This window comes from Panthera tigris, chromosome F2, assembly GCF_018350195.1.
Source record: "Panthera tigris isolate Pti1 chromosome F2, P.tigris_Pti1_mat1.1, whole genome shotgun sequence".
Lineage (NCBI taxonomy): Eukaryota > Metazoa > Chordata > Mammalia > Carnivora > Felidae > Panthera > Panthera tigris.
Window position 1 is genome coordinate 60,725,342 of NC_056676.1, and position 15,291 is coordinate 60,740,632.

Sequence of the window (15,291 nt, forward strand, 5' to 3'; positions counted from 1 at the left end):
GTTAGGCAATGGAGTCATATGAAAAGACCTTAGAATTTATGTTATGGATGAGACTGTTTGAAATCTTAAAGATGTACAGCTTCACTGAAGATGTGATAGGAGACCTGATGCTCTCACTGTCAGCCAAAGATGACTCTCCCTCCCTGCTACTGCAACTGCCATTGAATTCCATGTTCATCTTCAGAGACAGTATTTATTTTATTAGGCCATTGTGGCAGATTTCTGCTCGGTATGGTGGACAGATTCCCAAGATGCTGGCCAACTGGGCTATTCCATGACTACCCTACTCTGAGTTTTCTTACTAGAAAGTGAGTGTTGACAGAAGGAGAAGGAAATGAAGACTCAGTGGTTGGAGTTTTATGCCCTCTTCTCCAGTCTGCACTCACCCTCACCCCTCACATGCATCTGTTCCGGTCCAGGATGTTCTTTGGCCTCCACACAAATGCTACCACAAAGGGCTATTGCCCTTGGGCTACAGTCACTTCTCTTACTTGGAAAGGAAAGTGCTGTATAATGAAATAAAATGTGAATTCCTAGGAGTTTGGGGGTTGAAGTTCTCTTGGGATTAACTCAGAAGATGCCATTCCTGAGTTGTCATTTGTTTGCCTGATAGAGTTTCCTTGAGTGAGTCTTTTATCCTTAGCAGAGGATACCCTGGCCAGGGAGAATACGGATCATTCCAGTTCTTGTAGGTATGATTGAGGGCTGTTACGTATTTAGAAGCTGAGTCTGCCCTTTACCTGCCTGTCAAAAGGGCTTCAAAGCTGCTGCACCAGGAACTGTTTCAGATTACAGACTTCGGTAACTAATGACCCATGTCCTCCCTTCAGTCGTAAAATCCCAAAATGGTCCTAGGAGAGGAGAAGTAAATCCTGATGGCTGCTGAGAGGTCATCTTAGAACTAAATCTCAGGAGAAATGCTTTTAGGTTGAGAGAGAGAGGGCCCCCTCAAAAAAAGGAAAGGAAAAGAAAGGGGAAACATGAGACTAGTATACAGAAAGGTGTTTGCGGTTCACCCAGGTGTATCCTAAAGACCAAACCCCCACATCAGCAATTAGCAGGAAACCTTTGAGCTCTTCTACCTCTGGGGAAGCACGATGGAATCAGATAGCATGGGAAGCGTGGGCACACACACACACAAACACACACACACACTTCACCTGATTCTACCTGCCTGTCTCCATAGGAAAGGAGTTTCAGGGGGAGAGAGAATGAGAGCAGCTGACAGTCCAAGGAGGCCGTAATTTTAGCAGACCTACCAAGAACATTGATGTAGGAGGCTTGTTATTCTAAATCCCGGAAGCCTTTTTATTTTTTCTTTGGAAAGTACGTGAAGGGTTGTAATGCTGCTTTGCCCCCCAAACTGGACAGCGAGGTAAACAAGAGCAGCCACAACAACAGCAAGGAGCAGAAGCTCTCATCCTGACCACCATGGAGTTTCTTGAAAGAACTTATCTTGTGAATGACAAAGCCACTAAGATGTATGCCTTCACCCTAGACAGGTAACAGACATCTGTTTCTGCTTCACAATTTTCTGTCTTGACTAATCAGTAAACCCTTGGGTCCTACTGCTTCAAAATTGAGAACTTTTGCTGTGCAACTCAGAGGCATTTTGTAAAATTTGGTAAACTTTTGACTGACTTGTATAATTCAAATCCTGAAGAATTCATGATTTAATTCCTTAAATATCCTAAGTGCACAAAGGATACATTTTATTAATATATTTTTCATCTGTAGTTTATCTTCCAGAAAATAGGCATATATACGATCCAATGTGTTTACCTTTCTTTTCTTCAAGTTATTCCATTTTTAAAGTCCTAGGTAAATTTTACTAAATTACATTTAGAAAAAAATTAAGGCTTTTAAACTATGTGACTGAATTGTGATTATACTGATCTTTAAATTAATTGCTATTTTCTTAATCACAAAATAACATAATCAAATATATACAACTATAATAAATATAGCTGAATTTAATGTGATATATAGTTCTGGTTCCATTTAATATCTCCACATTACTACATGCAATATATTCATTCATTTTCCCCTTATTTAACTACTATTGATTAAATACACCTGGATATATAAGAGGAAGAAGATATTCCTACTCTCAGATCTCTGTCCTCTTGAAATTTTGAGTCTAATGTGGAACCTATATAGGGAATAGGCAATTACAAAACATCATGCAAGTGTCATTCTGGTGGTGTTTAATGAGAATATCTCAAAGAAAAGGTATTAGCTAGGCTTTAAGGGTCAGAGAAAGCTTTTCAGAAGTGCTAGAGTAAGAACTGAAAAATAAAAAGGAGTTAGAGAGTAAGGTTAGGAAAACTCCACAGAGAAAATAGGGTTAGAGAGAGGGAGGCAAACCATAAGAAACTTTTAACTATAGAGAACAAACTGAGGGTTACTGGAGGGGAGGTGGGTGGGGGATGGGCTAAATGGGTGATGGGTATTAAGAAAGGCACTTGTGATGAGCACTGGGTGTTATATGTATGTGATGAATCACTAAATTCTACTCCTAAGACCAGTCTTATAGTATTTGCTAACCAGCTAGAATTTAAATAAAAATTTGAAACACACACAAACACAAAAGAGAGAGAGAGAGAGAGAGAAAATAAGGTTAGGGGACATTTTCCAGACTGAGATAATTGCCTGGAAAAAAACAGAGACATATAAGAATAAGAGTTTGGTGTGTTTGAGGAGTTCAACCTGAATGAAGAGCAAAGAGAAACATGCTTAGTACATATGGATGAATGAATGGAAATATGAAATGAATTCATGTTAGGAGCAGAGCTTAAGAGAATACATACCCACTAATAATATGTATAATGTTTTTGTTTGTTTCGTGGAACCAAATTAATATTCTGAAGAGTAATAACATTGTGTTTGAGAGCATCAAATGTTTGAACAACAGTAAAGGGACTTTTTATAGGACATTTATAATTTTGGTTTAAAAATACATGATAGATTCTAGCACATCTATTATCTCACATTATAAAAATTATTTTTCTTAGAAAAATAATATTAGATGTGATTTATTAAGACCATAAATAACCAAACCTCATTTTAGGTCAGGCAGAAATTAAATTTTTTTTAACTTTATTCATTTTTGAGAGACAGAGAGAGACAGAGCATGAGCAGGGAAGGGGAAGAAAGAGAGGGAGACACAGAATCCGAAGCAGGCCCCAGGCTCCAAGCTGTCAGCACAGAGCCCAACGCAGGGCTTGAACTCATGAACTGTGAGATCATGACCTGAGCCAAAGTTGGACGCTCAACTGACTGAGCCACCCAGGCACCCAGGCAGAAATTTTAGACAACCAATTGTTAACACTATGGACACTATTAATAAAGCATCTCTATGTTATTAAAATAACACTATTTCCCTTCTCATTAAAATAGACCATTAACACTCTGTTACACAAATAAAGCCAATCATTTATAGTTACAGGGTCTCTTTCACTTCCTAAATGGGTATGATTTTCAGGATATGGTGATGATAAAAACTGTCAAACTCATTTTAATTTTGTTTTCATATAAAAACAGTTAAACCTGGGAGAGATGATTTATCCTGATTCCTGATTTATCAGTTAGGAACCTGAATGCCAAAGAGAAAAACTGCCTTTCTTAAGGTCAGATATCTAATTATGACAGAGTTGGGGTCTGGATCCATGCCTCCTGTTTGTGAATTCAGTGTCTGCTACCTCCTCCATATCTCCTGCACACACACTTTCATCTTGTGCCCTCCTGAATCCTTAATCTATTTCCTCCTGAGGTCACATAGACTTTGATTTCCTCAACAATCATTTTATTATTCGTAGTTCTGTGGGTCAGGATTTCCTCAAGGCCCCATATGAGGTCAGTGAGGTTTGCTCATGAGGGTGCATTCTGCTGGTGTCTGAACTGTGCCAAAAGATACAAGATGGCTTTGCTCACATGTCTGGGAGCTTTGTGTCAGCTTTTGGTTAGTCTTCATTCTCCTTCCTATGGCCTTAAATATTCCCTCCCTGTAAAGGAGCCTGCTGTGGACTGGATATTTGTATCTCCCCCATCCCTCAAATTCATATGTTGAAGCCTGAACTCCCATGTGACTTTCCTGGAGACAGGACTTTTAAAAGGTGATTAAGGTTAAATGAAGTCATTAGGATAGAGCCCTGATATGGTAGAACTGCTGCCCTCATAAAAGAGGAAGAGACACCAGAGATCTCTCTCTCTCTCTCCACCACGTGAGGATGTAGCAAGGCAGCTATCTATAGAATAGGAAGAGAGCTTTTGCTAGAAACTGAATTTTCCAGCACTTTAATCATGGACTTTCAGACCATGAGAAAATAAATTTCTGTTGTTTAAGCTACCCAGTCTGTGTTATTTTGTTATAGCAGCTTAAGCAGACTAACAAATGGTCCAGCTTTAATTGGATGGGATTGTGGAGAGATTTATGCCTCAGGGCATTGTTGAAAACACTAATCAATAAATGATTACATAGGTCAACTGTTAGATATGATACCCATTTAAGCAGAGTATCCAGAAGCTTAACAATGAGACCATGGAAAGAGACAGTCACAGCAAACATGATTAAAAAAGATCAGCATCCCTGGGCTGGGGTGGGGGTAGGAGGTAATGATGACTGTGTGCATCCCCAAGGCTGCACCCTTTTGCAAATGATAACAGAAGCTGTACATGTAGGGGATGTCAGAGGAAATAGATTCCACTTAAGTAGACAAGTCATTGCTAAACAAATAAAAAAGCAAACAAGTAAACAGCAGCAACAACAGGCCCACAGGAGATCAATATCCAGAATTGCTATAGTGTATTATCTAAAACATCCAATTTTAGGCAAAATATTTTAAGACCTGCAAAGAAACAGTGAAGAATAACCATAAAAGAGCAAGTAATAGAAACTGCCTTTGAAAGGGCCCAGAAATGGAACTTAGAATTCAAAGATTTCAGAGCAGTCATTATAAATATGAGTAAAGAACTAAATGAAATCATGTTTAAAGAATTAAAGAGAGGTATGATGCAATGTTTCATCAAGGAGAGAATGTCAATAAAGAGACAGAAATCATAAAAAAGCAAAAGAACCAAATGGAAATTCTGAAGTTGAAAAGACAGCATTACCAACAATAGCCAAATTATGGAAAGAGACCAAATGTCCATCAACTGGTGAATGGATAAAGAAGATGTGGTGTGTGAGTACAATAGAATACTACTCGGCAATGAGAAAGAATAAAATCTTTCCATATAAAACAACGTGGATGGAACTGGAGGGCATTATGTTAAATAGAATAAGTCAGTCAGAGACAGACAGATATCATATATTTTCACTCATTGAGAAACCTAACAGAAGACCATAGGGGAAGGGAAGGTGAAAAACTAATTTCAAACAGAGGGAGGCAAACCATAAGAGACTCTTAAATACAGAGAACAAACTGAAGATTGATGGAGGGGTGGGAGAGAGGGGAAAATGGGTGATGGGCATTGAGGGGGGCACTTGTTGGGATGTGCACTGGGTGTTGTACGTAGGCGATGAATCATGGGAATCTACTCCTGAAGCCAAGAGCACACTATATACACTGTTAGCTAACTTGACAATAAATTACATATTAAAAAAAAGAAAAGGACAGTAAGTAGAATAAAAAAATTGTTAAAGGGGCTCAGCAGTAGATATGAGCTGGCAGAAGAATGAGTGAGCTTGAGGATAGATCAATAGATATGCAATATAAAGAACACAGAGAAAAAATAAGGAAGGAAATGTAACAGAACCTCAGGGAAACGTGGAAATCATTAAGTGCCCTAACATAAGCATAATGGGAGTACCAGAAGGAGAGGGAAAAAAAAGGAGGAGAAAAATATTTGAAGAAATAGTGGCTGGAATTTCCCAAAATTTGGTGACAATATTAATCCACACATCCACAATGGTCAACAGATTCTAAGAAGAATTAAGGAAAAATGGATCTACTCTGATATATCACAGTGAAAATGCTGAAAGGAAAACACAAAGAGAAAATCTTGAAAGCAGCAAGAGAGAAGAAAAAGATTCATCATGTTCAAGAGCATCTCAGTAAGATTCACAGCTGACTTCTAGCAGAAACAAAGGAGCTGGAAGGTGGTAGAATGTCATATTTAAAGGGCTAAAAGAAAGGGCTAAAAGAAAATGACAAAAAGGGCTGTCAACCAATCATCTTATATCCAGCAAAACTATCTTCTAAAATGAAGGTGAAATGAAGACATTCCCAGGTGAACAAAAACAGATGTTTTTTTGCTTGTAGACTTACATTTCAATAAATAGTAAAGAAAATTTTTCAAGCTGAAAATAAGACACCAGACATTAACTTGAATCAACACATAAAAACCAAATAGCATCAGTAAATGTAATTATAAAAGATAGTGTATTTACTTTTCTTTCTTCTCTTAACTGATAACAAATTGCATATATAAAATGTATATAATATTAGATGAAATGGAAAATTTATACAAAGATACAAACTACCAAACTAACTCAAGAGAAAATAGAAACTCTGTGTGGATCTATAATAAATAAAAATAATGAATTAGTAATAAGGAGATTTCATGCAAAGAAAATCCCAAACCCAGCTGTCTTCACTGGTGGTTTTTACCAACATAAAAAGTAGAATTAATACCAATTCTTCACAAATTCTTCCAACAAATAAAAAAGAATGAGCATTTTCCAATTCATTTTATATTTCAATATTTCACCAATAGCAAAACACAAAACTATCACAAGAAAATAAAACTACAGGTCAATATACCTTATAAATATAGATTCAAAAATCCCTGCTCTTACTACTAACAAACTGAACACAGCAAGATATAAAAAAATTATAAACCATGGCAAAGTCAGATTTATCCCAGTAATGAATTCTTGATTTAACATTTGAAATATAATCAAAGTAATATACCATATTAATAGAATAAAGGACAAAAACCACCATATGATTATCTCATTAGATGCAGAAAAAGCATTCAACAAAATTCAACAGCCTTTCATTACAGTGTTCACCAAACAAGGAATAGAAGGTAACTTCTTCAACTTGATAAAAAGCATCTATGGAAAATCTGAAGCTAACATTATACTTAGTGGTAAGGCCTGAAAGCTTTCCCCTAATATCAGGAACAAGACAAGGATGCCCATTATCACCATTTCTACTCAGCAATTTATTGAGTGTTCTAGCCAAGGCAAACAGGCAAGACAGAAATAAAAATGAAAATAAAAGCCATCCAGATTGGAAAGGAAGACATAAAACTTAACACCACGTGCAGATAACATCAACTAGTATATAAAAATCCTAAGGGATCCACTAAAAATCTTTAGAGCTAATGAACAGGTTCAGTAAGGCTTCAGGTAGCAAGATAATATCCAAATAATAAATTGTATTTTTATATGGTAGCAATGACTAATCTGAAAATTCAATTAAGACAACAATTCAGTTTATAATAGCATGAAAAAGAATAAAATACTTAGGAACAAATTTAACAAAGTACAAAACTTGTACACTGAAAATAACAAAACACTGAAATTAAAGAAGATTTAGATCTTTATTTAGATCAATGTAAAGATATCCCATGTTTGTGTATTGAAAGACAATTTTAAGATGGCAATATTCTCCAATGTAATGTAGAGGTTCAGTGCAATCAGTACTAAAATCTCATCTGCCTTTTGAAGAAATTGACAAGATAATCCCACAATTCATATAGAAATAAAAGGGGCCTAGAAAAAGTGAAACACACTTGAAAAAAAAAATTTGAAATCATTTCCTGATTTCAAAAGTTAATATAAAGCTACAACAAATGACAGCTAAATGTAAGAGCTAAAACTATAAAACTCTTAAAAGAAAACACAGGCATAAAACCTTATGACCTTGGGTTAGGCTATGGTTTCTTAATATGGCACCAAAAGCATAAGTGATAAAAAAATAGATAAATTACAGAGCATCAAAATTAAAATCTTTTGTTCTGAAAACAATACAACGAAGAAAATGAAAATACAAGCCACAAATTGAGAGGAAATATTTGCAAATTAAATATATCAGAATATATAAAGGACAATTACAACTCAATAATAAAAAGATAAATTGGCCAATTCAAAAATAGGCTTTGGATAGACACTTCTCCAAGAAAATATACAAATGTGTAATAAACACATGAAAGATGTTTAACATCATTAGCCATCAGGGGAAATGCATGTCAAGACCACAATGAGATAGTACTTCATACCCACTAGGATGGCTATAATCAAAAAACCAAAAACAAATGTTGGTGAGGGTACAGAGAAATGATAGCTCTCAAGTATTGAATGTGGGAATGTATAATAACATAGTGTTTTGAAAAACATTCTGGCAATTTCTACAAAATGTTAAATATAGAGTTTCTTTATGACCCAGGAATTCTACTGCTAGGTATTTTTTCAATAAAAATGAAAACATACTTCCAAAAAAGCTTGTATACAAATTTTCATAGCAGCATAATTCATTATTATGAATAAAGTAAAAACCCCAAATCAAAACCACCTAAATACCCATCAAATGATTAAAGAAAATGTTGTATATCCATGCAATGGAGTGTTATTTGAAAATAAAAAGCAATAAAGTACTGATGTATTGATACTTTCTAAAACATGGATAAACCTTGAAAACATTATGCTAAGTGAAAGAAGTCATTCATAAAAACCACATGCTGTATGATTCCATTTACATGAAATGTCCAGAATGGGAAAATTTATGGAGGCAGAAAGCAAATTAGTGCTTGCCTAGGGTAAGGTTGTATGTAAGGAGATTGGGACATTGGGGAAATATTGCTAACGGGTACAAGGTTTCTTTTTGGGATGATGGAAATGTTCTAACTTATGGTGATGGTCGCACAACTCTGCAAATATGCTAAAACCCATTAAGTTGTATACATAAGTGGGTCATATGTGTGGTATATGAATTATACCTTAATAAACCTGTTTCAAAAAGGAGAGGGTAACTGAATTCCTGTTCTGGGATAAGAAATTACATCTGATGCTGCAAACATTTCTATTCTCCACTCCCTCTAGCTTTCCCCTCAAAACACTTCTTCACATCACTCATATATTTCATAAACATCGAATCAAGTATAATCTCAGCAAATATGTACTGATATTTACTGTGTTCAAGACAAGGTCCCAGGAGCTGAATACTTAGGACTCTTTCTAGTGCAGACAGAGCACAGTGGTTGATAAGGGGAAACGGGCCAGGAACAGCTAAGGGATTTATGACTGTTTTCTCCTTCTTTGACATTTATCCTCTCCTTAGGATTAGAGAATCAAGCCCCGGGGTCAATTAATACAAAACTGATGATTTGTATGATTTATTGTCATTGGAGTAGAATCTAGAATGATAGATGTGGACAAAGGGGCAACAAAAGAAAAGCCTGCTTTTTGTTTATTCAAGCTCTGTTATAAAAATGCTTAGCCTAAAAGTTATTTCACAGTAAAACTTGCTTTATTCTTTCTCAAGAACAATGACAATAATGTAGTTTGTGAAAATGGTAGACTAACTTAAAAATTCACATTTTTTGGTGCATTTACCTTGTTCCAAACACACTTTGAAATATTTATATGAATTAACTAAAATATCACAGCTGCCCTGTGAGAGAGGTGTTATCATTATCACCATTTTGCAGTGAGGAAATTGAGGCACAGAGAGGTTAAGTCATTTTCTTACAGTCATATGATTAGTGAGTGGTAAAGCTGGGAGGTGACTTAGCAATGGGATGTCAGAGCCCAAATTCGCAGCCCCCTCGCTGTGCTGCCAGTCACTCAGCCCATCTCTGCAACTGGTATTCCCTTATCCTAGCTGCTGTAACCAGAAATCCATGAGCCATCCTCCGGTCCCTCCCCTTCCTCATTCCCCCTTAACTGATGCTATTGATTAGTATGCCCTGTGGATCCTACGTCCCAAATAGCACTCAAATATGGCTACTTCTTCCCATTTACTTTGTCACCGCACTGGTCCAAATCATCAGCCTCTCTGCTTCAGCCAAACGTGGTCTCCATGTTTTGCCCCTTTATACTCAAACCTTCCAAGCATCACCCAAAGTGATCATTTTAGAAATGTGAACCACCTAATGTTACTTCCCTGCTCAAAACTTGCCAACTTCCTTCCTGTAGAATTTGAAGAAAAGTAAATCCTTTTTTATTATTTTTTAATGTTTATTTTTCAGAGAGAGAGAGAGGAGAGACAGAGACAGAGCATGAGCGGGGAAGGGGCAGAGAGAGAGGGAGACACAGAAACAAAAGCAGGCTCTTGGCTCTGAGCTGTCAGCACAGAGCCTGACATGGGGCTCGAACCCACTAACCGTGAGATCATGACCTGAGATGAAGTCTGGCGCTTAACTGACTGAGCCACCCAGGTGCCCAAGTGAATCCTTTTTTAATGGCTCAGAGTTGTGCATGAGCTAACATCTGCCTACTTCTCTGACATCATCCAATGTTACTCTTTCTTCACACCACAGTGACCACATATGTAGTTCCCTTTCCGTCAAGCCAAGCTTTTGAACAAGACAATCTCTTTCTTGCCTTTGTGCCCTTGCCCCAGCAACACCCTCCACTTGATGTTTCTCTTGCATGTAGGTCTACTCCCGGTTACCCTTGAACTCACCATGGCAGTATCTCTACAGAAGTGCACCCCCATTACCACTCTGTTTAAAGCAGCCCCACTTTCCCTCACCCAGTCACTGCCCATCATACCACACAGCCTCTGAAACTATCTGCTGGCTTACAGTTTGTGTCCCTCTGCTAGGATACAAGCTTCTTAGGTCAGGAGCTTAGTCTCAAAGACTATGGTGTCATTAGCACCTCTGATAGTGGAGGCATGCTGCAGGCATGCAGCACTTATCTGTTGAATGAATGAATGAATGAATGAATACATGAAGTGTGGGAAATGCATGGTGGGACCCAAGCTTTCATCTCCTGTTCTAACAGTCATAGTGACTGGAGGTTCTTGGGAGAAGTGATGTGAAAGTACAAAATGGGATTGATTTTATACGGTCAACATATGAAATAAGAGGGTGAAAAGTATTACCAGCTCTATTTTTAGAGACATAGAATAAAGGAGTTTAATGTCTATCATCAAGCAAAAATGAAATACAAAAGAAAAAGAGAGGCTTCCCCAAGATTACAAAACAAAGCTCCATTTTCTAATTCATATTTTAAGAAATAAACTCAAATTTGTAGGCTATTACAAGAAAAATTTGGAATATTTCCCTATTTCTCCTGTTTTTCTCCCCCATTTTTTTTCTTTGATACTACAGTAAATTTTTTTGCTCGGGTCTACTATTCCTATCCTTCTGAGCTTCAACCATCTTAGAATTTGTGGGAATCTATGGTAATTTATTCACAATTCGTTTTTTGATGCATCATAGCATTTGCTTTTTAGAGCCTTCTTAAAATTCTTAGGATTCACATCATTTTTTATATCAAGAGCCTATTCTGCATCTATAGGTACCCAGGCCATTTTGCTCTAATGAGGTGATGAGAAATGTATTTTAATTTTGGATTTCAAGTTTGGGGAGGATTATGGACCCTTTTAGGAGCCCAGAGAAGACTGTGGGATCCTGCATCCCCTCCCCCCACCATAAAACACACACAGACACACATATGAACACATTGCATCCAATTTCAATGGACCCTCTGAAGCCCACCTTTGGATCCCCTGCTTAGTACCTCGAAGAGCAATCTCAGCTCAGAGTAAATCCATATTGGTTAATCTCAGAGTCTGGGACAACAAAGCAGGGTTTAAAAGTAAGATTGGCCAGATTCCTTGTACTTTTCTTCTTGTGGCATTGCCCAGAGGCTGCACCCTTAGTGGGATTCCTGCCTTGGTCTGCCTTCTGCACTGCTCCAGAATAAGTTCTTTCTCCTGGTCACCACCTGGTTTTCTCTGACCACAAGATTCATGAAAAGTATAAAATAAAGCAAAGCTTCCTATGGCTTCAGCAAATCATATGGTCATATGAACAGTGCCAGAACAATTGGTGACCTTGTCTTGGTCATGTTGCCTTCTCTGCACAAAGGAAGGGAAACTTCTATCATGCTTCCTTTTTAGTTCTCATGCTCCTCTGAGTTGATGGCCATTGGTGACCCACACTGCTACATGACATGTTTTTTTTATTATTATTATTCTAAGGGTATGTATCACATTACAAAGGCAAAGACTTATAGATATAAATATTCTATGTGCCTATTGCCAAATGGCTCCTATTCTAAAAAAGGAGATTATTTGGAACTGTTCAAAATCCTGAATGCTATTAACATCATCAGAATCCCAGTTCTGCTGTTTGCTGGCTATTTGGCCTCGGGCAATTACTTAACCTCTCTGAACCTTAATTACTTCAGCTAACTACAAATCAAAACCACACTGAGATATCACCTCACACCAGTCAGAGTGGCTAAAATGAACAACTCAGGAAATTTCAGATGCTGGCGAGGATGTGGAGAAATGGGAACCCTCTTGCACTGTTGGTGGGAATGCAAAGTGGTGCAGCCACTCTGGAAAACAGTGTGGAGGTTCCTCAAAAAATTAAAAATAGATCTACCCTATGACCCAGCAATAGCACTGCTAGGAATTTACCCCAGGGATACAGGATGCTGATGCATAGGGGCATGTGTACCACAATGTTTATAGCAGCACTCTCAACAATAGCCAAATTATGAAAAGAGCCCAAATGTCCATCAACTGATAAATGGATAAAGAAGATGTGGTTTATATATACAACGGAATACTACTTGGCAATGAGAAAGACTGAAATCCTGCCATTTGCAGCTATGTGGATGGAACTGGAAGGTGCTGAGTGAAATAAGTCAGTCAGAGAAGGACAGATATCATATGTTTTCACTCATATGTGGATCTTGAAAAACTTAACAGAAGACCATGGGGAAGGGAAAGGGAAAAAAAAAATGATTACAGAGAGGGAGGGAGGAAAACCATAGGAGATTCTCAAATATAGAGAAGAAACTGAGGGTGGATGGGGTGTGGGGGAGAGGGGAAAATGGGTGATGGGCACTCAGGAGGGTGCTTGTTGCCCTGGGTGCAAGCGATGAGCCACGGGAATCTACCCCAAAAAGCAAGAGTCCACTTTACACACTGTATGTTAGCCAGTTTGACAATAAATTGTATATATATAAAAAAAAGAAACTATGGGATTGACTAAATGGTATCTATAATCTTTCCATCTATGAAATGCTAGAATTCTATTCCAGCCTGTAAATAATGCTTTATACTTGAGAAGAGCTGATATATACTGCCTGCTTTAGGAAGTGTAAGTAGGTTCAACTCACAATACAGCTTTGATAGACTGGTAGAGAGTGTGTGCAAAGCTGTGTTAAGAAGGATTCTGGGGGTCAACAGGAACTCAACAGGAGAAAGTGCTGTGATCTATTAACAGTGCTGGTGTGGAGAAGAAAGGAAGAGTTTGGGCATGTGATAGTATTTGAATCTTCAGACTGGCTCATACGCACATACCTAACATTGCTCTTCACCCCTGCTTTTTAAAATTTGTAACACAGGGTCCAAAATCCTTTCAAAGTGGAGTAATTTGTAAGGAAATGCATCAAAATGTATCTGCTTCCTTTCTCCTGTTCCTTTAACATCTCTTAATCACTGCTGGTATAGTTTGGCTGAATAAAAAAGCAAAACCTTTAGTAGTTGAGACTTCAGAAGGAAATTTCTTGCTTGTTCCTTACACTTGATATTTCTTATAGAAGGAGCTGTGAACTGTAACTTCCTATCTAGTTAGCAAATGTCCTTCTATCAGTTCTGAGAATGGGTAGGGCTGTCAGTGAGGTATTTGTTTGCAACCGTGTTCACTTCTTGCTTCTGTCAAACTCATCCATAGTGTGGAACTCCAGCAGAAATCCTTGAATAAAAATCAATGTCCTGGAGAGAAGCCAGAGGAGCTGGACTCAGGAGCCATCTATCACTGCCACAGCAACTCCAAGGCCACAGACAACAGAGCAAGCGAGCAAGTCTATGCCAAGTGGAAACTCTGTGCTGCTTCAGGAATATGCTTCGTTTTCATGATTGCAGAGGCCGTGGGTGAGTATTATTCAAAAAGACTTCTCTGATTAAACTAGCAAACAGACAAAACCCCACATCATTGCAGGAGGGTTACATAAGTTCTTCTTTTAAAGAAAGATTTCATATTTTCTGTAAGTATGGAGTAACAATATGCTCATTGTAGATAAGTTGGAAAATATTAAGAAACAAAATAAAATTCATTACCATCCCACATTCGAATACTAACCTCTAATAACATTGTGGAGTATTTTTTATACAATATATTTTTCTATTCAGAACTCAGTTTTTAAAATATAACTGAGGGCATACTGAATGCTTTTGACCACGCCATCAAATATCCTTCAAAAACATTTTTATGCCTGAACAATATTCTATAATATGCTCCACTGTAATTTACATAACCATGTCTCTACTGTTAGAAATTTAAGGAGTTTTTTTTTTCCCCCTGCTGTGAACAATGCTGCAATGAAAACTCGTGAATAAAACTCCACCTGCCTCTCTGGTTAATCCCTTGAAAGAGATTCCTAAAAGTGGAAAAATTGATTGAAGGATATAAATATTTTTATTACTTCTTGATTCATACTGCCAAACTGCTACCCAGAAAGCTTAAAACAATTCATATGTCTGCCTGCTGTACATGAGCATTACTGTCCAAATCTTTATCAAAACTTATTTTAATCTTTTATTTATTTTTTAAGCTTATTTATTTACTTTGAGAGAGAGAGAGAGAGAGAGAGCACAAGCTGAGGAGGAGTAGAGAGAGGGAGAGAGGGAGAGAAAGAGAGAGAGAGAGAGAGAGAGAGAGAGAGAGAGAATATGAGAGTCCCAAGCAGGCTCCACACTGCCAATGTGAAGCCCAATGTAGGGATCGAACTCACAAACTGTGAGGTCATGACCTGAGCTGAAACCAAGAGTCTGATGCTTCACTGACTGAGCCACCCAGGTGCCCCTTAATCTTTTATTTATTTATTTTTTAAAGTTTATTTATTTTGAGGTGGCGGGGGAGGAGAGAACATGCAGTAGCAGGGTTGGGGCATACAGAAAGGGAGAGAGAACCCCAAGCAGGCTCTGTGCTGTCAGCGTGGAGCCTGACATGGGGCTCAATCCTGTGAACCGTGAGATCATGACCTGAGCCAAAATGGGGTTGGATGCTTAACTGACTGAGCCACCCTGGTTCCCCATATTTTAATCTTTTAAAAATCTTTATTCATGTATAGGTGAATATGCTTTATTTTAATAT

The 15,291-nt window shown here is 37.7% G+C and overlaps 1 protein-coding gene across 2 annotated transcripts in view; it reads left to right on the forward strand.

Annotated features, from left to right (window-relative positions):
• The first annotated feature begins 1,431 nt into the window (after nucleotides 1-1,431).
• Nucleotides 1,432-15,291, forward strand: part of SLC30A8 (solute carrier family 30 member 8) — a 43,260-nt gene continuing 29,400 nt past the window's right edge. The window contains exons 1-3 of one of the 2 annotated variants that reach the window (XM_042973144.1): nucleotides 7,063-7,092; nucleotides 7,933-7,974; nucleotides 13,868-14,069. In XM_042973144.1, coding sequence (XP_042829078.1) covers nucleotides 7,063-7,092; nucleotides 7,933-7,974; nucleotides 13,868-14,069 — 274 coding nt within the window. Of the gene's footprint in view, nucleotides 1,503-7,062; nucleotides 7,093-7,932; nucleotides 7,975-13,867; nucleotides 14,070-15,291 lie in introns of those variants that run through there. The other variant, XM_007075603.2, reaches the window with a different exon arrangement.